The 26,050-nt window shown below is 36.3% G+C and overlaps 1 protein-coding gene across 1 annotated transcript in view; it reads left to right on the forward strand.

Moving 5' to 3' along the window:
- The window catches only part of LOC137925915 (large neutral amino acids transporter small subunit 1), a 76,897-nt gene that overhangs the window by 43,372 nt on the left and 7,475 nt on the right, over positions 1 to 26,050 (forward strand). Inside the window, exons 3-6 of the mRNA XM_068769401.1 lie at positions 7,148 to 7,291; positions 10,281 to 10,383; positions 13,195 to 13,320; positions 25,397 to 25,490. Coding sequence (XP_068625502.1) covers positions 7,148 to 7,291; positions 10,281 to 10,383; positions 13,195 to 13,320; positions 25,397 to 25,490 — 467 coding nt within the window. The remainder of the gene's footprint in view (positions 1 to 7,147; positions 7,292 to 10,280; positions 10,384 to 13,194; positions 13,321 to 25,396; positions 25,491 to 26,050) is intronic.

Consider the following 26,050-nt stretch of genomic DNA (forward strand, 5'->3'; position numbering starts at 1 on the left):
ATCTCATTGATACATGTAAACCGATGGATCACCACAACAAGGCATAAGCTTCCTTCGAAGATTCAGCTACTTCCCGTGATCTTGATTATGTCTGTCCAACTAATTGAGATTCAAACTGAATACTTTAAAATATAATAGCATTTCGAATACAGTCTCAATGAACACAGATAATGTAAGCTGCTATTAAAACCATTAATATTAATAAACTGACAATAAAACATTACAAAGAGAACACCTTCAATGTCCGAGTTGGATTTCAAATAAAGTAATTTTCTCAAGTTAATCTGCATGCATATAAATAAACTGAAATTGGGTCGAGTTCGTTATCTTTTGTATATACTTAATATACATATATATTGACACAGTAAGACTATTTATGTTGGCACTCGGATGGCGACCTCGAGATGGTAGACGCGGCGTGTGGCCCCCCACTAGGGGGACCGAGCAATGGTTCAGGTCACGGGAAGTTGCTGGATATGGACAGCGCAGGACCGATCATCATGGCAGTCCTTGGTGGAGCTCTATGCCTTGCAGTGGACATCCATAAAAAAAAGAAAGATAAAAATGATGTTTCTTAAAAAATTTATAGAATCAGGCGTTACCTTGCGGAAGTCCATCCTAAGTATGAAAAGGACCAATATTTAGCCACTTCCGCACATGCATTGGTAGTCGTGCAATAAAGTGCACCGCCCGCCAGCCCGCTGATAAATGCGTATTATGCAACTGCCACCGTTAAACCACTCAACACGTGTTTCAACCCTCCACGGGGCATCTTCAGGAGTTATGTTACACCGATTAGTGCCAAAAACAGAGATGATATTTCTTCATATATTAATATGCTGTATAAAGAGAACTCTGATACATGTATTTTGTTATTAGTTTGTGTTATGTGATGGCTGCTTTCAAGCGAGGGTCAGAAAAGACCTATGTCGTTTCCATCGATTAGTCCACACCTACACCAGTATAGTCCCTTTTCGTGCAAATATCATCGTTGTAAATGGGATACGATCTAACAAGGTAAAATATTTAGCTCGCGGTTCGATAAAGCAAACATATAACATACAGTTAGGTGATGACTTACGGTATTGAAATAGTATCACTCACTCTCAGTTTTATGTGCAAGCTTACAAAGCCACGGCGAAAGATTTGCTATTTCTCTACGAGATATAATCAGCTATGCAGAGAACCTTTAACGAAAGAAACCTGCGTTGTCTAGCGGATTGGAAACTAGAAGTGGCACTGATAGGTAGAACTAACCGCAAGAGCCTCAAGGTTCTGAAGTCAAGGTTGCCAGTGGACGCTGGATGTAGTCCACGTCCTGCTAGTCACATTGTAAATCTACAGAAGACTGTGTTCGGCAATGGATGTTCTTTGGGTGGGAATGATGATGATTTTACTATTGGCAATTACATCATCGTGTGACAGCAAATGCAATGTCGACAGCAAATGACAGCATGTTGAAGTCAATTTGCTTTTTAAATTCCCCCTTTTCTATCTCTCGTATCATTTTTTGGCACAGCCACTTTGATTTCAATAACTTTTTTCAGTATTCATTATGTTAGTTATTCATTATTCTTCTTTTATCCGTCACAATATCTGGCATCTTCTTCCTTTTACGTTTCCTTACATTCTTATTGCATTTACATACCTTCTGACCATCGCCTTTCATCCTTTGCCAGATTTATTATATTTTTAAAACATTTTCTTTAACAATACTCATTTGATTTTTCTTTAAAAGCGTTTATTTACATTTCTATACTTATCTCGCTTAGATCTCTTTACAGGAACTAAGCTATAGAGGTCTCTTGATTGTGATGTCTCCTACACCGACCACGAATAAATTCGATAGGTCTAAACCAGTGATTCCCAAAGTGGTCTATATCGACCCCTAGAGGTCTATGACAACCTGCAAGGGGTCTACGTCAGCGAAAAAAATTTGGGGGTCCATGAAATGAAAATGGGGGTCAACGATAGTGGGTCTCAACACATACACTGATGGTTCCTATTTACTTACATCATACTATCTTATAATATCAAAACATTTACATTATTTATAAAAGTACCTATGAAGTAAAAAAAAATATTATATATGTTTATAAAATTGTGTAAGTTGTAGGATGTTGGTATTCGCTTTGTGGTCACAATACATTTTGAACATACACTAAACTTCACTACAGTTAGAAATTTACAGGAAATCTATATCAGGTAAGTAGGGGGTCTACTCAACACGGAAAAACATGGCAAGGGGTCTACGACACAAAAAAGTTTAGGGAACTCCTTATCTAGTTTAGGATGTCCACTCACATGTCGGATGGACGACCTTAACAGGGAAGAAGCTGGATGTAGGCCTTCTTAATAGCTTCCTACAATGGTAGAGAAACATTTTTGTATATTACATAATAAAATATTTCAAATAAATTATAAAATGCTCCAGTAATAACAATCATTTCACATTGTAATACGTATTCCCTAGTGAAGCAATTTGTTGTGTTTACTCAAGACGCAAACATTCAGTCGCTAATATTAATTTCTCTTGGGAGACTGACGAATGTCATTTATGAAGAAAATGATCCTTTCAAGTTTATTAAAACTCTGACTTTGTGAAGTACGAACAGCGAACCAATTTATTATTGTCCTTTGAGACAAACCGGATTTATTAAAAAAATGAATTCCGTATATTTCAAAATGATTGATTAGTAACCTAGGGATCACCTTGCGTTATTTCTGTGTAAAATCTCACTATTCTAATTTATTAATTTGATAATAAAATTTAATTATGATAGTTTTGTACACAAACAGAGATTTTGTTTTTTCGTGAGCAGTGGTAACCGTTTCGCTAATAGCATTTACATAAGGTGATGCAAAAGTAATGTTAGAATGTGAAAGTGCCATAATATTTACAAATGGCGTCAAATATCACTGATCTTTATCGCCTATACACACACACACACACATAGATATATATATATATATATATATATGTATATATATATATATATATATATATATATGCACACATATATATGTATACATTTATACAACTTCATACTTCAACAAGCGATGTAGTATATATACTTCTCTTACTATCACTTGTTGCAAGCTAATCTCTATACTTTGAATATTTTTTTGAATAATTTTTTCAGTGTCTGTAAAATCAGGTCGCGGAGATTTATATTGTTTTTTTTTTCGATACTTATTTTATTAGTTTGCATCCCATGGCTCATATAAATATGTCCGATAAAATATAAGATAAAATATTATGTATTAAAATGTTAGACGAGGAGATTTATCACACTACTTTTATATATCGATTAATTTCTTTTTTCTTAATCAATTCACTAACTTGCAAGTGTGTAGGCTTTTGTCGGGCGAGAAAATCTTCTTTTCGGTCGACGCCCACTGCAAGGGATAGGCCTCCTTCAAAGATCCTCACGATGACTGGTCATCCAGCTGATTCTCGCGGTCTTAACCATGTCCACCATCAGTCTACCTAGTGGAGGGGTCTACCTACGCCGCGTCTACCGCCTCGTGGTCGCCACACCAGTACCTTTCAGCCCCAACTGCTATCTGTTGCACGAGTGATGTGTCCCACGTACTGCAACTTAACACGTTCACTGCGGCTTGAGGTCGATTCAGCCTCATGGTAGACTTTGCACTGGTGCGGCGCGTAAAACTCGTGTTTTCTCTCTAGTGCGACGGCTGTTTACACTCAACCGTATGAGGTATGACAAAGACAAATTTATTCTTTATGTCTGCGAAGCATTGACTCAATATTGTAAAAAAATATTAATGAACATGAGGCAGAAAAGGCCTCAACCGCACTACTAGGAAGTTCAGCTTGAGGCGGATTCGACCTCAGCCGCACCAGCTGAAAGTTCTTCAAAATTGGGCCCGCAGTGAACGTGTTAAGACAAGCTATTTACTTGCTTAAAAATTTTGCACAGAATAAATTAAAATTTAATTTTCTTAACCCAGTACAGAAGAAACATTTCAAAACGTTTTCACGGGCCATTAATGTCACTAATGACAGTTGTTAACTCATTACCGTTCATTGGCTATGTTAGCAGTACAATGAAGGAAGAATTAGTCCCACGTGGCTATTATTGGGACAAAATTGCCCAGTCTTACCCGTGACCATGAGTCAAAACATAAACGGCAGGAACATAATGTCGTAGAACTCTATCAAATGAAAACAGTATCGTTTAAAATAACAAGGGTCAGACTATAAAAAATTTTAGATTGATATAAATCGTCTTTGTTTAAACCCATAAGGATATAGGCCAAAGATTCAACCAAGCTCGGGTCCACAACCCTTCAGCCGTGTTCACTAGAATAGAGCCAAGGTAGCACCTATTTAATAAAATCAGGCGTTACCTCGCGGAAGTCCATCCTAAGCAAGAAAAGGACCAATATTTAGCCACTTCCGCACATGCAGTGGTAGTCATGCAATAAAATGCACCGCCCGCCAGCCCGTTCATAAATGCGTATGCGGCAAACAATGCGAATCACACGACCGCCACCGCCAAATCACTCAACACATGTTTCACCCCTCCACGGGGCTGGCGGCCACGACCACTGCATCTGCGGAAGTGGCTAAATATTGGTCCTTTTCTTGCTAAGGTAGCACCTGTCGTAAGAGACGACTAAAAGAGCATCGACTTCACGGGCGTTGAAGGACTTCTACATCCCATCAAAGCTAACCCAAAAAATGCTGCAATGCGAAGTGGTCAGCGAGATTACTGGGGGAGCACAGCTTCCTCACAGGATGTATCTTGGCATAGTACTGGGCGGCAGCTGCGAGTTCCGAAGGAGATTCTGATCTCCTCAGCTTCCGAAGACGACTACTGAGGGGATTTTAGTAGTTAGGAATCCCACATAACTCTGTCCATCCTCCAGAGGACAGGGTATGTTATGTTCATCCACAAGGTTTACCCTCCCTGATACAAAAAGAATGTCTCTCTCAAAGATATCTATCGGAGGATATACCATAATTGCCATGCTTTGTAGACAAGCTGGTGATCACATAATGGTATTATGTTACGTAGACGACGCTGCTACTCATATCTTTGGAATTTCTTTGTGAGCAGTGGCAATCCTATATAATTAATACAAAGTTAATTATGTAGATTGTATCCCGGGAATTGAACCTGAGACCGCAATTTCCAGTCTGCTACCGCTGTGTTACCACTGGTCAATAAGTATTGTTGCATAATGTGGGTTCAGACTCGAAATGAAACACCTCTGGTTCAAAATGAGTCTTTTATTCACAAATCAGATGGTCACCCTACTTTAACACAAAGTATACTTTCGCTTAGTTAAAAGTATCCTTACAAATCGCTTAAGAAATCACTGTATAAATAACTTGCCATATAGTCACTTTGTTTCGCTGACCGTAGATCTTAATCTTATAATAGGAAAAACAACACTGTCGTCATGGGGAGTATACTTATACTACGGATAAAGTTCTAGCTAGTTCGAGATAGTACTCGGTTAGAATTTCCGAGAACCGTACACAATTTTAATTCAATTTTATAAATAACTTCAAGGTCACGCGTGTTCCTAATCCAAGGGTTCAGTGTTTATTTTTAGAGATATTTATTTTTTTAGAGTTTTATTTTTGTTCTGAGGTTAATAACAGATGTTATCCGTCCTCTGTAACAGTATATCACTGCCACATAACTATATGTTGAAAATTACATATGAATTTCGAGGTTTGGCTATTACATTTTTTCAATATATTAAACTGTTCAAATATATTAAACTGTCATAAAGTCAGTTGATAGTTAATACTAGCAATTTTCGTAATTAATACTAGCGTAAATAATTCAAAGAAGTAGTAGATCGAACAGTGTTTTCAGCCCTTTCGACTTAGCTCGACTTATGTCTTATGTCCTTTCACATCACTAAAGTCTGTTTGAACGACCTATGAATTTCATTATCATCGTCGTCATCATCACACCTATAAGACCCATACAGACATGCCTCTATCCCCCATTTATCGCTTGTATTCAACGTCTTCCGACAACCTAACAAAGTTATCTGTCAACCATAATTCTATTTGAATTTTCATAAGGTTGACAGTTGACGGTTCTGCGTGATATATAACCTGCTCACTGTTACTTCAACCTGCCTATCTGCAGGATCGTGTCGTCACTACCATCTCCGAATTTTTGTTTCAATTTCGAAGATAAATCCCAAAATTATTTTCTTTGAACCTGGTTACAAAATCCGGAGAAGTAAGTAAGGTCAACCAAATCACCAAAGTTGTCTTCCGGAGGAGGGTCCCCCGTGCATAATCCTAGCCTCAATGCCTTCAGCGCCCTTTCACCTCGTTATAAATGTAAAAAGGTCAACATATATCAATAACAAAAGATAAAATGTAATAGTTTCGATATATATATATATTTAGGTTATAGACACACTATCGTCAGCTATGCGTAACTCGCCATACGGCCACGTCTGCGTCTGGTCAATACCTTATCTCCTCATTGTGTTATATTTGTTATGCTAGTAAACGCCCCCGGATTCTCATGAAATCTTTCTATTGGTGTGTTAATTATTATTTTTAATTGATCGTGGTCGGTTTAACTTTCGAACGAGTCTGTTTTAAAATGCTGTCTAAGTCTCTATTTCTATCTCTTTAATATTCAGCAACTCCAACTAATTGTTCGTGATGATATTATGCAATATATACAAAGCGAAGGCTTGCTGAGAATCAAACCTGCGACCAATAGTCGTAATAGAACCTTAACCGCTAGTTTACCCTTGTCTATGACGTTATATTAACAAATGAGAATCAGTATCATTCAATTTACAGATGTTATAATTATAGTATCACCAGACAGACGCCCGCTGCAATTCTTCTGCAGATATCTACATATCTGAGTTCAAGTTCCACACATTTCGTTCAGCTAAAAATTCTTAAATGCTATATTATGGTTCATTACATAATAATTTTAAAATTTTAGATTTATAACTAGGAAAAGGAAGACCTTAGATATCCTGTAAAGTTTTATTATACATGCGTATATATTCCTAAAGGATCTGTTAAGTTAATACGCAAGTTAGGGGCTTACAAACTTATTTATATTTTTTTGTATTTGTCGTGTCTGTGTTAAAAATATAAACATAAATCTTGTATTAACAGGTAGGAGCGTATTGTTATGCGGAGCTGGGAACAATGATCAGATTGAGCGGTGCCGACTACGCTTACATCATGGAGACATTTGGACCATTCGCCGCCTTCATCCGGCTCTGGATAGAGTGTATGATAGTCCGACCCTGCTCTCAGGTGAGTCTCACATTAAAATTCAGATAATAATTTCAATATAAGGTAATGCTCTTATGTAGGCTCTTAAAGGATTCGCTCTTATGCCAGGCAGAAGTAACCAACCGCGTCGAGGTAATGTAACAAAATAGTAAGTATAGTATAAAAATAAAACTAAAAGCGAAAAAATGCGATATAATGTGTACTATTGTTGTACTACTTGTAGTGTACTATTACTACAAAACGTGTGATATTTGAGGAACGAGGTAAAAGAAGAGCATATAAGGAAATTAGTATGTAGACGATTGCTAGAGATTTACAGAATGAAAGAAGAGGAAAGTTGGATCATATGACGAATAAAAATACGAGTAAAGGAATAAATAATTTTGTGGCAAGTATTATTAGAAAAAAAACGTAAATGCTATGTCTCAAATTCAGATAGGAGAGTACGAGATGTTCCACTATAACAGGGACCATAAAAAAACCACGTAAAGGTTGGACTCTCTTTTTAACTCTTGCTATGTCACTCCACGGAGCGCATGCGCAAGCCTTGAATACCGCTTTGTACTAGTGTCCAGTCTAATAATATATTTTAAATGCTGTAATATCATTACAAAGAGTATATTTAAATGGCTCTGTGTTTGGCACTAATCGGTGTAACATAACTCCTGAAGATGCCCCGTGGAGAGGTGAAACACGTTTTGAATGATTTAACTGTGGCAGTTGTGTAATTCGCATTGTTTTCCGCATGCGCATTTATCAGCGGGCTGGCGCGCAGTGCACTTTGTTGCACGACTACCACTGCATGTGCGGAGGTGGCTAAATATTGGTCCTTTTCTTACTTAGTATGGACTTTCGCAAAATAACGCCTGATTCCATTAAATATATTTAGATGATCTATCTATACTAATAAATAAAATTGGCATGTAACCGCCTTTTACTATACGAATATGAATATAAATACGGTACATATTTACATTTTTTTTAAATTTCGGTCTGTTTGTCTGTTCCGACTAAAGTCTAAAATCGTTGGACAGATTCTGACGAGTCGTACTGGCAAGTAGCCGATGTAATATGAAGTAACTTAGGCTACTATTATTTTATAAAAAAAACTATAATATGTTAATAAATAATAATTAAAATAAAAAATGAAACTTTATATTTTTTTGTTAAATTCCACACGGGCGGGTACAAATTCCACACGGGCGGGTACAAAGTACAAAAATTTCAGAGAAATCAAAAAAGTCAAGATAAAAATGTAGATCGCCTATATACACTTAATAGGGATTAGTCAGAATGGTATCATGTTAACATTTAAAGAAATAACTTTTCATTTTGAATTTATTCAATGAAAGACAATCCTATCAACTAATTATTTTTTTTATTGCCGTCAAATTTTTGACAGATAGAGACAGGTGGTTGGATTCACTACTGTTATTTGCAATTACACCTTTGTTTCTCGGTAAAATACTTCCAAGTGATTCAAAAAAATTTTGCTTAAAAGATTCGCCTTGAATCTGTCAAGCTTTCAAGTCAATTTTGACTGAATCTTCAGATACGAATTTTCCAGATTTATATTTTTTGGGTATGTCCATATTAATATATACGTTTGACGTCAATTTCCAACTTGATATATATTACATATTACGAACGCTGTAACAATGAAACAGACATCCGTATTTTCACGTTTATTGAGACAAAATGAACGAATAAATCTGTTAAACGTTACACATATGTATAAAGCTCGCACAATAAAATCGTATTACTGTTGACAATTTGATTTTATCGCTATCGCTTCGCATGGAGCTGTATATTGGATTGAAAGCTTTAAGGTCTAAATAAATTACGGTTTGTCTTTATTTGAATAGCATTATACAGTTATTAGGTGTTTCTTAATTGTGAATTTTTATATTTATGATGTGAATATAGATGAAAAAGGAAGTTTACCTAAACATAGTGCTAGATTACTCTTTTTTTTATTATTGGTCTAATATAAGGAATTATAATTATTGAAAGTATCATTTAAAAATACAAACCATATTGACTTTTTTGTTAGTTCTTCTTCAGTAGGTATCGCATTACAAACTATTGTAAAGTCAATCTTAAGATAACGATTATAAACTATTGCAATAATCTCATACAATGAAGCTATTTTGACTTTGATAGTTGATACGGTTTGCATGTCATTTCTGGTGAAAGGACATGGCCACTTTCTATTTTTTAATTCCATTCCCATTGGCACGGAAACCCAAAGAGTGTTCTATGATTTCTTTTCTTTCCTTTCTTAGTTATCAATGTATCAAACATTTTCTGCCCCGTCTTTAACTTCCTAACTTCTAACACACACACACACATAAATATATACATATATATATATATATATATAATATATATATATATATGCTGCCCATCTTCTCGAAAGTTGTTTGTGGACAGAGGCACTGATATATAATTAATGTACAAATTGTGAATTGCTGCACCGCTGTCTATGTGATATAAATATTAATGAATATAATAATTGATCGATATATTTATTATTAGCATATTAAAATAAAACTATGCTTTTATTAAGGCTTCCTAACATCAGTTGATTTCGGTAACTATTTATGGTTTTATAATACACTACCGTCTAAAACCTTTGATATATAATCAATTTAAAAAAAAAACTTTATTTTAAGTTTTTTTAAAAAAAGCTTATTATAGTTTCTATGATTGACAATACAACCAGGAAATTAAATGCTAGCTTACTGTAATAACTATAAATGTAATTAAAAAAAAACTTATCTGATTTCATTGTGGGCTGTTAGGTCACGGTGTCTTCCTTTGTAACTTTAAATTGCAAAATGCCGTTATAGTAGAGTTCAATCTGATTCTAGTTTCTATAAAACTGGATTCTTCTGTCTCATTCTTTTACGTATGCAAGTGATCACTTTAAATTTTAAGTGTAAAATAAAAGACTAATGTAAATAAATAAATAAAGTTTTTAGTAATCACTTTGAATATTCCCTTATAGGCTATAGTCGCTTTGACGTTCAGCGTGTACGTTCTGAAACCCATCTTCCCCGAGTGCGACCCACCTGAAGACGCGACTAGGTTATTGGCCGCATGCTGTATACGTAAGTGAATATAAATTATCTATCATATTAACCCATAGAACGAACAAATGTATCCACTCTGCGTTATGAGTTACGAAACCAGACCTTTCATACAACTTATTACCCCTAGAAGGAACAGCCACAGTTTCTTAGCTTAGAAAGACCACATTCATTAGATAATTTCATATCTGAAATATTACAAAACTCTAGTCATTTCCTGAATTAAAGCCACGCAGCTAAGCCTACATTCGTTGCACAAAAGCCTTCAGTCAGAAAAGTTTTCGATCGATTATTCAGCTTCTATATAAAGTCAGGTTTAATATAATTAATTGTAATGTTTGATAATGTGACACATTTTATCTGCTTAACCTATTCAAACCATCACATGGCGCTGCGGCCTGAAATTCAATAAAATTCATAAGACCCACAACCTGTGGTATTGGGTACGTATACACATATTTAAATTTCGTAATTTTAGAAGCAATTTTATGAATACATTTGCACACGCTGTGTCATCCGATCATAGATATATAAAAAATAACAATTTATAGGTGTATTAAAAAAAACATTTTTATTTATCGACAGTAATTGATTTTTTAATTAATTTCCCAAAATTTTTATCATTCATTAATGTTTTATTACTTTGTTTAATGTGCCTTTTTGGGTTTTGACATTTTTTTTTCATTGAGTAATTATAAAAATGTATAAATCATTTTGTTAATGGTAAATATGATTAATAATAATAGGTTGTCAAATATCTCCCTTCCGCCTTTTTGTCTTTTGATTTTCGCGGCTATGTACAAAGCGCTACAGAGCTCGTATCTGGCAATACTATACATAATTTGAAAGGTCTTGACATAACCTACAAAACGACGCTAGGCTTGATTAGTTTGGATATTGCGTTCAACAGTTATAGACGTGTAAACATGGAGTTCACTAACGCCGAAATTCGCGCTATTTTAAAGTTTTCCTTCGTTAAAGGCAAATCCGCTAGAGAAACGTTCCGTGAGATTAATGGTGTTTTGGGGGATGGTACTCTCTCACTTCGAACCGCGGAGGAATGGTTTCGACGATTCAGAGCCGGCGAAAACGACAACATGGATAAGCCAGCCGGCGGAAGACCTGTGACGACAAATACCGATCAAATCATGGACTACATCGAGTTAGACCGGCATGTGGCATCTCGTGACATCGCCCAGGAGATGGGAGTTAGTCACCAAACCATTTTAAACCATCTGCAGAAGGCTGGATACAAAAAAAGCTTGATGTTTGGGTGCCGCATGATTTGACGCAAAAAAACCTTCTGGACCGAATCAACGCCTGCGATATGCTGCTGAAACGGAACGAACTCGACCCATTCTTGAAGCGGATTGTGACTGGCGACGAAAAATGGATTACATACGACAATATCAAGCGAAAACGGTCGTGGTCGAAGGCCGGTGAATCGTCCCAAACAGTGGCCAAGCCGGGATTGACGGCCAGGAAGGTTTTGCTGTGTGTTTGGTGGGATTGGAAGGGAATCATCCACTATGAGCTGCTCCCATATGGCCAGACGCTTAATTCTACCATCTACTGCGAACAACTGGACCGCTTGAAGCAGGCGATCGACCAGAAGCGTCCAGAATTGGCCAACAGGAAGGGTGTAGTGTTCCACCAGGACAACGCCAGACCACACACTTCGTCGATGACTCGTCAGAAGCTACGGGAGCTCGGATGGGAGGTTTTATCACATCCACCATATAGCCCGGACATAGCGCCAAGTGATTACCACCTGTTCCTGTCCATGGCGAACGCCCTTGGTGGTGTAAAGTTGAACTCAAAAGAGGTTTGTGAAAAGTGGCTGTCCGAGTTCTTCGCAAATAAGGAGGGGGGCTTCTACGAGGGAGGTATTATGAATTTGCCGTCTAGATGGAAACAGATTATCGAACAAAACGGCGCATATTTGAACTAAATCCGATCACTGTAACATTTTTTATAAAGCATTGAATAAAGAGCAAAAAAGCGGAAGGGAGATATTTGACAACCTGTTATAAATTAATATTTACATTGGCTTTTGGTCTTATATTTATATTTACCTCTGTGTTTGGCACTAATCGGTGTAACATAACTCCTGAAGATGCGATTGCATGACTACCACTGCATGTGCGAAAGTGGCTAAATATTGGTCCTTTTCTTACTTAGGATGGACTTCCGCAAAATAACGCCTGATTCCATTAAATTATATTTACTTTGACCTACCTGTATCGGTGGTCGAGCAGTGGTACCCCAGCGGTAAAGATTACGACTTGAGATCGTACGTCGCGGGTTCGATTTCCGGGATACAGTCTTATATAATTCACATCTCATACTGCAATCATCAACCCGCCTACCACGCCTACCGCCACCACCTGGCGATCATGGTATATCCCACCATAGATATCTGTGGCGGAGGTTTTAGATTTTAGATTAGACCTGCCCAGGCTGCCTTTCTGATTTAGGAATATATCCTCTTTAAATACAGATCAAAGTACTTTGCATTTTATTCTGGATATACTGTAGATAATAGACAATAACTTTGCATTACAAAATTCCAATGGTGTGTTTCCGAACGAAAAATTCAGTGCATCCAAACTCCAACGCGTCACTCTCGCTCGTAAAATGTCGCTGTGCGCCTGACATTTATATAAATAAATAAATTTTGGTGCATAAATGATAATTAACTTATATTTATATATATATATATATATATACATATATATATTGAATGTTTTAAAAACGCACAAAAAACAAACTGAAAAAATCTCAATGAAAAATTGATAAATTATATATTTAAAAGTGTTGTTTCGTTGACAGTGCTACTGACATTCGTAAACTGCTGGTCCGTACGCGCCGCCACCAGGGTCCAGGACTGGTTCACCTACGCCAAGCTCCTGGCGCTTTTCATCATCATAGCAGCCGGCATCTATCAGCTCTGTAGAGGTAACACATATTATATATTATATAAATTTTAACACACTTTTTTTTGTTACCAGTATCAATGAATTGTAAAAAATATGCTTAATTTATTAATACATAGCAAATTTAATAAAATTTATAAAATCCAAAACTAGAAATCCAGCAATTACATTTGAATTTTGGGATAAGGAGATCAGTAGATGAACAAGAGGAACCACTTAGCCCAGCAAATCGACCAGTTGAAATGGCAGTAGGCGAACCATATAGAATAGATGGTAACTAAAGTCTTAGGGCAAGGAAGTGAAGACGGTAAAGCAGCTAGCACAGCGCAGAACATTCGCTAGATGTACAGACTACTTTGTTAATACTGTGGTGGAGTTTAACAGGATAGGTAAGCAATGTTAGAGACAACACCTAGCGAGCTGGAGCACAAAAGTTAAAAGGCTTCGATGAAAGATAGACACAGTTTATTTTAAAAGCCATCCGCCTACAACTTCAGATACACCAACGCCGTAATATATCATTTGTTATGCGAATAAAATAATTTTGACATAAAAATTACATCACTCATTTGGAAATATTAAACATTGATTCAAATTTGATATAAGATAGTCTTTAATTCAATATACCATAACAGCACTAAAGATTTAATACAAATTCACAAACAACACATGTCAGTTGACGCCGTTAGCCATTATTATATTTCATAATATTTCTCAGCTTGAGACGCGGTTTTGACAACCGCCTACAAACTTCGCGGGTCTACGCATGCGCGCGTCTTTAGACTTCGCGCATGCGTAGACCGATGCATTGACAGATAAGCGAAAGTATTTTGACAACTGTGATTATTTCGCTACAACATCGAAGGCACTTCGGACCGGTCCTATTAGAAATCATATATGCAGCAGTGGAAGTCAATAAAAGTCAAGAAAAGTAAAAATAATCACATAATTTACTAAGTTTGACTAAAGAATCGGATCGTGCTTTGGTTAGGCTCTTTGGAATCTTTCTTTGAAAACCAAGACCTCCAAGGCGAAGTTGGGTTACGTGGGAAGACGCTAAATGCAGACCGCTTTATATCTGTCCTAAGGGAAATCTATAAAGGTTATGTCCAGTAATGGTTGTCGTAACCTCTGAAATTATGATGATGGTATATACATATATATCGTCATCAAGTCACGTGTGTTATTACAACGGTTCGTCTGAGGTTCCATTATAAAAATTATTACAATGAAAATAAAACTGAAAAAAAAAATTATTGGCTGAATGGAAAATTTCCTTTGCCTTCTTAAACAGAAAAACCACGTTAACGGAACGTCTGACGCAGATGTCTGAGGAAGCGGTTGCTTCGGCAATAGACGTGATTCAATTTACATCTTCAATTACCCCACTGTCAGACTCTTCCGGTCCATTGACTGCGTAATAGAAGTATAAGGAACTCAAATTACTCCGGCCCCAATAATTGGATGCCTTTGACCTTTTTCCAATAAAAAAAAAGTTTTTTTTTTAAAAAAAATTGCAATTATTAACGTACTGACTTTTATTAATATCAAGTCGCTCAAGGGGCCATGGGGAACATAATTTAGTTATTTATAAAAATAAATACGTATGTTTAACTTTTTTTTTAATTTTTGATGTGTATATTTATTCAGGTCCCGTTGGGTTTTTGTTAATGGGATATTTGCCGAATATACTCATCATTGTTCTATTTGTTATTACGAGTATATAACATAAGTTATTTAATGCATGTAAAATTTTAAACGTATAAGTGTTTTAAAAATGACGGCAGCACAAACTGAATGAAGTTGTGTTTTATAAACATGTGTTTATAAAATTTTAGAAATTACACTAAAGTTTTTTTTATTATCTGTGTTAGGTGTTGAACAAGGTTAAAAAGAAATAAAATAATAAGAAATTTAATTGAAGGGAGCAGCTAGTTGGTTTTTGTCACTGAACGGCGCAAGTAACAATTCCGTTTAAAAAATTTAAGTAGAAAAACGGAAAAAAATGTTTGTAAATAAAAATTAATTTAGGTTAAAGCTACTACAAATATTTAATTTAATTTAAAAATCAGAAATATTTCACACATGTTACAATGTATTATAAATTATAAACTTGTTATACAATTCTATTGTGAATTTAAAATAAAATACAAATAATGTCAATGATAGTACAATGTAAGAACTATTTAGATTCGTGATTATTAATAAACATGTTTTTATTGTCTAATCGTGTTCCATAATATATTTAGATTGTTTTTGGTAGGGAATAAAATATACAATGTATATTTTATCAAAGAAGAAACATTAAATTCTACTTTTATATTGTAAAGAAGCCACAATGTTAGATTTCACGGAATGTGACATATAAACACGTTAAGAACTTAAAATATGATTAACCTTTTATCTATATATATATATATATATATATATATATATATATATAGTATGTGCTTTATCATTATAATTAAATCTATACTATAAAATAGGTAAATCTTGGTTTTGTTTATGTCGCCTAAATGTTTTGGACATAGTAAAATTAAAAATGTATATATTTATAGTCAACCTAAAATTAAAATTTGATGAAATTTCTTCTGCAAGAAAGATTAAGAGGATGCACATTAAGTTCGCATATCAGGCAGGCGACAACCGGTTATTAGAAATCAACGCTGGAAAATTTTTAAATTATGAAAGTTTTTATTTCAAATTAAAAATATGATTGTGTCAGCACGCATTCAACATTTTATCATTTCTCTTTGTGAACCAAGACAATCCGTAGAGCATGGTTGCACAGACTTATTAAGACTAGGGGCCACTCGGGCAAATCATGAACTGATGGCGGGCCGGCCGCCAGAAGTATAGGTAATTTAAGACAATAAAGAATTGATAATGATTTTTTTTAAATTGAAAAAGAATAGAATTCAATATTGTTCGAATGTACGAGAGTATTAATAGGTTGTCAAATATCTCCCTTGCGCCTTTTTGTCTTTTGAATTTCGCGGCTATGTACAAAGCGCTACAGAGCTCGTATCTAGCAATACTATACATAATTTGAAAGGTCTTGACATAACCTACAAAACGACGCTCGCACGATTAGTTTGGATATTGCGTTCAACAGTTATAGACGTGTGAACATAGAGTTCACTAACGCCGAAATTCGCGCTATTTTAAAGTTTTCCTTCGTTAGAGACAAATCCGCTAGAGAAACGTTCCGTGAGATTAATGGTGTTTTGGGGGATGGTACTCTATCACTTCGAACCGCGGAGGAATGGTTTCGATGCAAAAACGACACCATGGATAAGCCAGCCGGCGGAAGACCTGTGACGACAAATACCGATCAAATCATGGACTACATCGAGTTAGACCGGCATGTGGCATCTCGTGACATCGCCCAGGAGATGGGAGTTAGTCATCAAACCATTTTAAACCATCTGCAGAAGGCTGGATACAAAAAAAGCTTGATGTTAGGGTGCCGCATGATTTGACGCAAAAAAACCTTCTGGACCGAATCAACGCCTACGGTATGCTGCTGAAACGGAACGAACTCGACCCATTCTTGAAGCGGATGGTGACTGGCGACGAAAAATGGATCACATACGACAATATCAAGCGAAAATGGTCATGGTCGAAGACCGGTGAATCGTCCCAAACAGTGGCCAAGCCGGGATTGACGGTCAGGAAGGTTTTGCTGTGTGTTTGGTGGGATTGGAAGGGAATCATCCACTATGAGCTGCTCCCATATGGCCAGACGCTTAATTCTACCATCTACTGCGAACAACTGGACCGCTTGAAGCAGGCGATCGACCAGAAGCGTCCAGAATTGGCCAACAGGAAGGGTGTAGTGTTCCACCAGGACAACGCCAGACCACACACTTCGTTGATGACTCGTCAGAAGCTACGGGAGCTCGGATGGGAGGTTTTATCACATCCACCATATAGCCCGGACATAGCGCCAAGTGATTACCACCTGTTCCGTAAACCTGTTCCTGGTGGTGTAAAGTTGAACTCAAAAGAGGTTTGTGAAAAGTGGCTGTCCAAGTTCTTCGCAAATAAGGAGGGGGGCTTCTACGAGGGAGGTATTATGAAGTTGCCGTCTAGATGGAAACAGATTATCGAACAAAACGGCGCATATTTGAACTAAATCCGATCACTGTAACACTTTTTATAAAGCATTGAATAAAGAGCAAAAAAGCGGAAGGGAGATATTTGACAACCTATTATTTTTGCTGCCGGCGGGCCACCAGTATTCGACCGGCGGGCCGCGATCTGTGCATCCATACCATAGAAGAAGGCTACAGCCCTCAATAACCCCCCCCCCCCTCTTTATTGCTATGGTCCCTGTTTATGGGGTCCTCTCGTCTAACCCTATCTTGTGGGGGATATGGTAGACTCATTTTAATTTTTTTCTTTCTCTACATTCTTCACAATGTCATTCATTCGTCATCAATTTGTGTCACAGTATCTCACATTATTCTGGATTAATTGTCTCCTTATACACCGCCTTCCTTCCGTCGCTTCCGCTTCTAAAATTTTACAGTATGTTACTTCTTTATATCACAAGTATAGTTTTTTTATTATATCTTTGGTATTTTTCTACTATTTCTTCTAGTTATCTAACTTTAAATTTTATTATCATTTCCTAGGTCTTTAAAATACTATACACATTCTAAAATCCTATTTTTTATGAACCTTGTAGGCTGTTGTATCGATAGGAATGTAATAAAACCTAGGATGTGAACGACAGTTAACAATATAATGAATTGGTGACGCAATATACATACAAGATTACAATAAGCAAAAAAATTTTGCATGGTTGACATTGTTGGCAAAGAATGCAAGGAATATGTCTTGATCTTTCTATGACGTCCAGGTCACAGATTTGTAAAAAGACTGGAAAGAAAAGCCTTCTCGTGAGTCGAGCCTTTGTGTTTCTGGTTATTCAGCAGTCTTTCTAGATCTTTGTGAGTTTAAAACTTAGCATCTGGTAATTAGCAACTTTTAACTATTTCGCATCCTGTTATATTTTGGACATCTGGTAGGTTGTTTGTGCGATCTACAATCATGATCTCTTTATTCTGCTACTTCTCATTTCTACCCATTATCTCAATTCCATAACGTAACTGCACATGATAAAATACTACGCTCCTTTAGCATTCTCCTACTTAATCCTTATATTACTCACTTCTTCGCTATACAACTAAATATCCTTTGGAACGTGCTCCTCATTCGTTACCATTTTTAAAGCGAAAATTCATATGCTTAACAAGGTAATGGAATCGTCACGTTCCAGATGCTGGTGTTCACTATTGGCAGGCCCAAATCCTGCAGTAGGTTATAGAGCAATTTCATTTTTATACCTCTTGCTCTTACGTCGTTTCAGGACATGGATTCCCTCTCCAAGGCAAAAGCCTCTCTCAAAAATATCTACGTGGGAATGAGATACCACTGCTCTTTTTTTCCAGCTGATGAAGGCCCTCTGCAAGGCCTAGGCCTCCCCCAAAGACCGTCACGATTACCGGTCCTGCGCTGTCCACATCAAGCATTTCCCCATACCTGACCCATGGCTTCGGTTCCCTTAGTGGGGGACCTAGACACGCTGCGTCTACCAGCTCGAGTGCCGACATAAATAGTCTTACTGTGTCAATATATATGCATTAAGTATATACAAAAGATAACGAACTCGACCCAATTTCAGTTTATTTATATGCATGCAGTTTAACTTGAGAAAATTACTTTATTTGAAATCCATCTCGGACATTGAAGGTGTTCTCTTTGTAATGTTTTATTATCAGTTTATTAATATTAATGGTTTTAATAGCAGCTTAGATTATCTGTGTATATATATATATATATATATATATATATATATATATATATATATATATATATATATATATATATATATATATATACATAATCCAATTATCGTATTTATTACATATAATCGACAGCATATTATTTCACATGACAACACCGGTAGCTGTAACAGAGGCGAAGGTCTGCAGGCACATAAAAGTGCAGTTCCCTGTTCTATCTGACCCGGTATTACTTGTATAATTCCACGTCCGCATTTTTAAACATTTTTTTAATTTATTTATCTGTCCCGTTTCTTGAAGTGAATGTATTTATTTGTAAACTATATTAACAAGCTGTATTTTCGAATGAATGTAAATATGGAAACACGTGTAAAAATAACTAAATTGAATAAATAGTGATCGGATTTAGTTCAAATATGCACCGTTTTGTTCGATAATCTGTTTCCATCTAGACGGCAACTTCATAATACCTCCCTCGTAGAAGCCCCCCTCCTTATTTGCGAAGAACTCGGACAGCCACTTTTCACAAACCTCTTTTGAGTTCAACTTTACACCACCAAGGGCGTTCGCCATGGACAGGAACAGGTGGTAATCACTTGGCGCTATGTCCGGGCTATATGGTGGATGTGATAAAACCTCCCATCCGAGCTCCCGTAGCTTCTGACGAGTCATCAACGAAGTGTGTGGTCTGGGGTTGTCCTGGTGGAACACTACACCCTTCCTGTTGGCCAATTCTGGATGCTTCTGGTCGATCGCCTGCTTCAAGCGGTCCAGTTGTTCGCAGTAGATGGTAGAATTAAGCGTCTGGCCATATGGGAGCAGCTCATAGTGGATGATTCCCTTCCAATCCCACCAAACACACAGCAAAACCTTCCTTGCTGTCAATCCCGGCTTAGCCACTGTTTGAGACGATTCACCGGCCTTCGACCACAACTGTTTTTACTTGATATTGTCGTATGTGATCCATTTTTCGTCGCCAGTCACCATCCGCTTCAAGAATGGGTCGAGTTCGTTCCGTTTCAGCAGCATATCGCAGGCGTTGATTCAGTCCGGAAGGTTTTTTTGCGTCAAATCATGCGGCACCCAAACATCAAGCTTTTTTTGTATCCAGCCTTCTGCAGATAGTTTAAAATGGTTTGGTGACTAACTCCCATCTCCTGGGCGATGTCACGAGATGCCACATGCCGGTCTAACTCGATGTAGTCCATGATTTGATCGGTATTTGTCGTCACAGGTCTTCCGCCGGCTGGCTTATTTATGGTGTCGTTTTCGCCGGCTCTGAATCGTCGAAACCATTCCTCCGCGGTTCGAAGTAATAGAGTACCATCCCCCAAAACACCATTAATCTCACGGAACGTTTCTCTAGCGGATTTGCCTTTAACGAAGGAAAACTTTAAAATAGCGCGAATTTCGGCGTTAGTGAACTCCATGTTTACACGTCTATAACTGTTGAACGCAATATCCAAACTAATCATGCATAGCGTCGTTTTGTAGGTTATGTCAAGACCTTTCAAATTATGTATAGTATTGCCAGATACGAGCTGTAGCGCTTTGTACATAGCCGCGAAATTCAAAAGACAAAAAGGCGGAAGGGAGATATTTGACAACCTTTTATTTAGAATTACGATTACGATTTAGCCACATGCTATTTATTTATATAAAACCTTCTTCGTTAACAATATTCTTTTGTTACATGATCTGATGCGATTTGAACCTGGTACAATTTTCATGATATCTGATGAGGATCTAAGATTCTGGTGTGGACACTATGAAGCATTGGCACGTACATGGGCACGTAGGGAATTTGTGACCTCTGAAGATGCCGAATGTCGCTTCAACCTGGTCCTATTAGAAATAGTGGTGGGGGTCTATGTCCTATATTGCTGTATATTTAAAGGAATATAGGACATAGACCCCCACAAGTCCTGGATATTTAAAGGAATCAGACGTTAGCTTGCGGAAGTCCATCCTAAGTAAGAAAAGGACCAATATTTAGCCACTTCCGCACATGCAGTGGTAGTCGTGCAACAAAGTGCACCGCCCGCCAGTGCGCTGATAAATGCGCATGTGGCAAACAATGCGAATTACACAACTGCCACCGTCAAAACTCAACACGTGTTTCACTCTTCCACGGGGCATCTTCAGGAATTATGTTACACCGATTTGTGGCAAAGTTGACTCTGTGTTTGGCCATATTTAGGCACTTCCGCACATGCAGTGCGGAACACTGTCTTACTATTTCTTAGAGTAAACGCATATATATGTAAATTAGTACATAATCGATTAAAAATGTAAAGCCATATTTATGTATTAGTATTTTAAATATATTTTATTGCATTTATAAAAAAAAATACAACTGGAGAATATACAATGGTATAAAAGTGGATGTTATTGTTAAGAGGTTGCTGTCATCGAGGCGGTGAAAATAAATTCAATTCGTACATCCTCAGCGGCATGGAACATCGCCATATCATCTTATTAGATGATTGCCGCAATCCGGTGCGCTCTGGTTGCATTATTACGTCCCGAGGAATGCCCCGTCGACTGATGCGCCGACAGTAGCTTATTGCATAAGACCGTCCAACGAAATATACCGAAGTCTTCCGAAGTTAACGAGAAATCAAACTTCTTGCAATACGTTCTATTTGAAAGCATATCTCATTTGATTTTTTTTTAATTAACGTAATAGTTCAATGAATGTACATGTTTACATCAATTCGAACTATATAATCCTATTTCTAATTTTCGTTTTATTTAAATATATAAATAAAATTTATTCCAAAACGGTTTGGTTAGAGAAACGAGAAATATAGAAACGATTTACTCATTACATACAGAGTGATATATTATTTTTATAAATGGTTAAATGTGTAATTCATTTGCGGTCATTTAATATGTAAGGCATATAGTCAAAATCAATGGTTACAATATATATATATATATATATATATCTTAAGATAACGATCATAAACTATTGCAATAATCTCATACAATGATGCTATTCACTTTGATAGTTGATAAGGTTTGCATGTCACTTCTGGTGAAAGGCCATGGCCAGTTCCCAGTTTCTGCCCCGTCTTTATTCCACACACACACACACACGCACACGCATACGCACTTATGTATATATATGTATATACACACATATATGTAAATATATATATATATATATATATATATATATATATATATATATATATATGTATATATATATATATATATATATAACGTAATGATGTAGTAAGAAAAACAGTCAGTTTTCTAAATTTTTATTATTACATACTATAAATAATTAGCAGTTTGAGCTGTGGTAGCACACGAGTGTAAAACTGAGACATGCGATTGTAGTTCCCTGGGTTGATTCTAGGAATATAATCTTTCTTTTTCTTAATCACACTTTATATATTAATTATATAGGATTGCAACTGCTCACAGAAAAGTCTCCAGAGGACGGAGAGTAACATCCTCTGTGTACTGCAATACCACACTGCGATCGCCCAACCCGCCAGGTGTAGCTATTATGGTATATCTCCCATAGATATCTTTATTAGAGGCCTGTCTCTTGCAGTAAGATTCTATAGACTGTAATGATAATTACAATAAATAATTATTGTTTCAAATCTGTCCATGCAGACTTTGTACTGTCATAAATTATTGGCCATTATTAAAATAGAAAAAATAAATTAATGTAACATATTTCAAAGTGATTCACTTCATGCAGTGTGATTGGAAATAGCTGTAAAAAGTTTAAAGTTATTTGCTGACAAATGAGCTATACATCTACCTTTTGAACATACACAGCCTAAAAACAATCACGTTAACTTTATAAAAGCCTTCTCCTACTTAAACTCAGGTCTATAAACCTTATGGTTCTAGAGATGTAGTGATAAGTCAGTACATAGGTACAGTACTCGGCGATAAATATTGCACGTCGACCTTTGGAAAGAGACAATCGGCTAATTTCGGCTTCGTAGAGCGTTATCTCTGTCGCACGAAATACAAACAGTCCGGTATATATTAGGAGCTGTAAAACAAGTATCTTCTTTTGATAATAATTTTTATCCTTTGTATAAAATACACCAATTTTGCTATAAGTGGTGGCTTTAGGTTGGGGTAAAAAACATGTTCACATTATATTTACGTATTTAATTATTTAGGAAAATTACAACTGTACATAATAAACACCATTATACGTTTCGTTAAAATGAGACATTGTAATAAAAATAAAAAGAAATTCTAATTCTCAGTATCTGTACTCTCAAAGGGCTCAGGTTTTATTACACACTTATAGAAAATTGGTGTATTTTATATAAAGAATTAAAATAATTATCAAAAGAAGCAAATGATAATTGTTGTAACAGCTCCTAATAGATACCGGACTGTTTGTATTTTGTGCGATTGAGATAACGCTCTACGAAGCCGAAACTAGCCGATTGTCTCTTTCCAAAGGTCGACGTGCAATATTTATCGCCGTATACTATAAATATCTCTTAAATGTATACAGATTATGAATTAATTTTACATAAGAGGCGGCGGAAATAAAAATACAAACAAAATGCTGCCTAAAGTTCGGCCATTAAAACAGCGAAATTTTTGACGGACAATCTCAAATTAATAGTATCTAAATTAGATCTATTAACCTTCTTTGTCTAAGAATTCATGCCAGAAATAGACTGTTTAAAAATACCTACACAGTTATGATACCAGTAATAATTCATACACTAAATTTGCGACCATTATTCGTGACACAGAAATAGGGGACGTAATTGTATTGACCTCTAAAACAAAATGTATTTCTTTTGTCAATTACACTTTCGTATGTTGATTCAATGCACTGATTTAAACGCTCACTCACGCCGATATACTGATTGCTTCCAGTTAGATGCTGAGCTAATAAAAATTAATATATATTTCATAGATTCATCAACATTATTATTATTTTAGCTGTAAAGCATACACTTTCTCAATAGATTCTCAATAGTACCACTTGAAAGCGGTATCCAAGGTCTTTCAGCGACTTTAACAAAGTCATTTGTACATCTGATGTCCAGCGCTGGGCTTGTAGGTCCGTGTTTTCCACTCCAGAATAACCCCAAGCCCCAACAGTGTGGCTTGTGTGACGTCATCACTGCTATTTCAATTCCAATTCGCTGGGCTATTTCGGTTATTTTCGTTTGTCTACGAAACCCCATAACTGATTATACTTCGTTAAAGAATCTAGCAACATGGATCATGGAGCCACTGCGTGGTTGACCATGGGACCAGAAGTGATATATCCCGAAACCATTACTGCCAAGGTACAGAGGCAAGTTCAATGGTCATCAGCCACGAGGCTCAGTGACTAAAGAGCGAGATGATCGTTGTTCGTACAACAGACACCCTCGGGCTGTATAACAGTGTTCATCATGCGGTGATAGCGATATCACGTCACATGGACGAGACTCAAGATGCGATCGCAAGGTTCATCGATGTGAATACGACAACCATCGCACAGACACTGGCGCACAATCTGATGATGGCAAGGATGGAGTAGGGACGAGGAAGCGGTCGCACGAAACATAATTCAAAAAACTGAACATTGTTATGGAGTCGTTAAAAACAAACAAGACACATATGATTCTCCAATTTTTGTTTTAGATAGTGTGCGATTTAAGTTAATAAATAGTTTGAGACTGACACTGTAACATGTAAAAATGTGATCAAAAAAATCGTAAATATCAAACGTAATTGTAATAAATACATTTAAAAAACTTTTAAGTTAAACGGTTTTTTGATACCCATAGTGTGGTGGTTGTGGAAAAATATGTACCTAGTCCGCCATATTGGAACGGCGTCCATATTGAATTTTAAATTTTGACATAATCATCGTGTTTTACTAGTGTAGCCCTTTCATTTGATACCCATATTGAGGGGGTTAAAGAAAAATATTTAATCCGCCATTTTGTATCGGCGGCCATCTTACATTTATAATGTTATTGTTTTTAATATATTGTATTGTCATCTAAATTAAATGTGTGTACCAAATTTCAGATCAATCTGACAACGGAAAGGTGCTTAAATTTCAATTTCTAATTTAGACCCAAAAAAATAATTTCCGTACGGGTCGAACTAAATAAAACCGTTTAAAAACAAATGCACGGGCGCTAATATCTGTGGAATATATATCCTAATAAAAATCAAAGATATCTCGTTCCAGTATATATGATAAATTGGTAATCATTTTCAGGATTCATGAAATAACATGAAGTAAAAACGAGATGTACATTCCTTTTCATTTACTTTCAGGTAAAGTCGAACACTTCACATTTGAAGGAACCACTAGTGACGTCACTTCTATAGCTCTCTCTTTCTACTCGGGACTTTTCGCGTACAACGGATGGTAAGTGTAATTATATTTATAAGAAATATTAGTTAACCTTAGAAGCTGCTAGTGTACTTTATATATTTGCTTCATTGTATAAAATCAAGTTCAAAAATTGTTAAGATAGGGGTGAACCAGAGGTCCTCAAAAATGGAGGCCAAAAAACACATAATTTATAAGGAGATTGTGTTTCTCAAAAAAGAATCAGAGACCCAAGATTTTTCATAAATATTTTCATTTTAATCAGTCAACAATGCAAACTACCTTTTTTAAATGAACTGGTCCATTACGTATGCTATAAACCATAAATAAAGTATATATAAATAATAAACCATGTTTACCACTTTCTGGAAGTGGACACACCATATGCATGAAGAGTAAAGTCGAGAATAAGTTACACTGTGATTAAAAAACAAATGTTATATATTGAAGTAATTATTACTTTCTTTTTTGAGATATTTAAATATTAAAAATATCTATTTCGTTTAAACAAGTCGAAAGTGACACTGTTATTCAGCCAGCTGTTCATCAGGCCTGTCAATGATACCGTTTACTAATTTATATAGAAAAATCGGATC

The sequence above is a fragment of the Battus philenor genome, unplaced genomic scaffold, assembly GCF_028537555.1.
Source record: "Battus philenor isolate CCGP_79_NKW_IND1 unplaced genomic scaffold, ilBatPhil1.0.hap1 SCAF_28, whole genome shotgun sequence".
In the NCBI taxonomy this organism is placed as follows: domain Eukaryota; kingdom Metazoa; phylum Arthropoda; class Insecta; order Lepidoptera; family Papilionidae; genus Battus; species Battus philenor.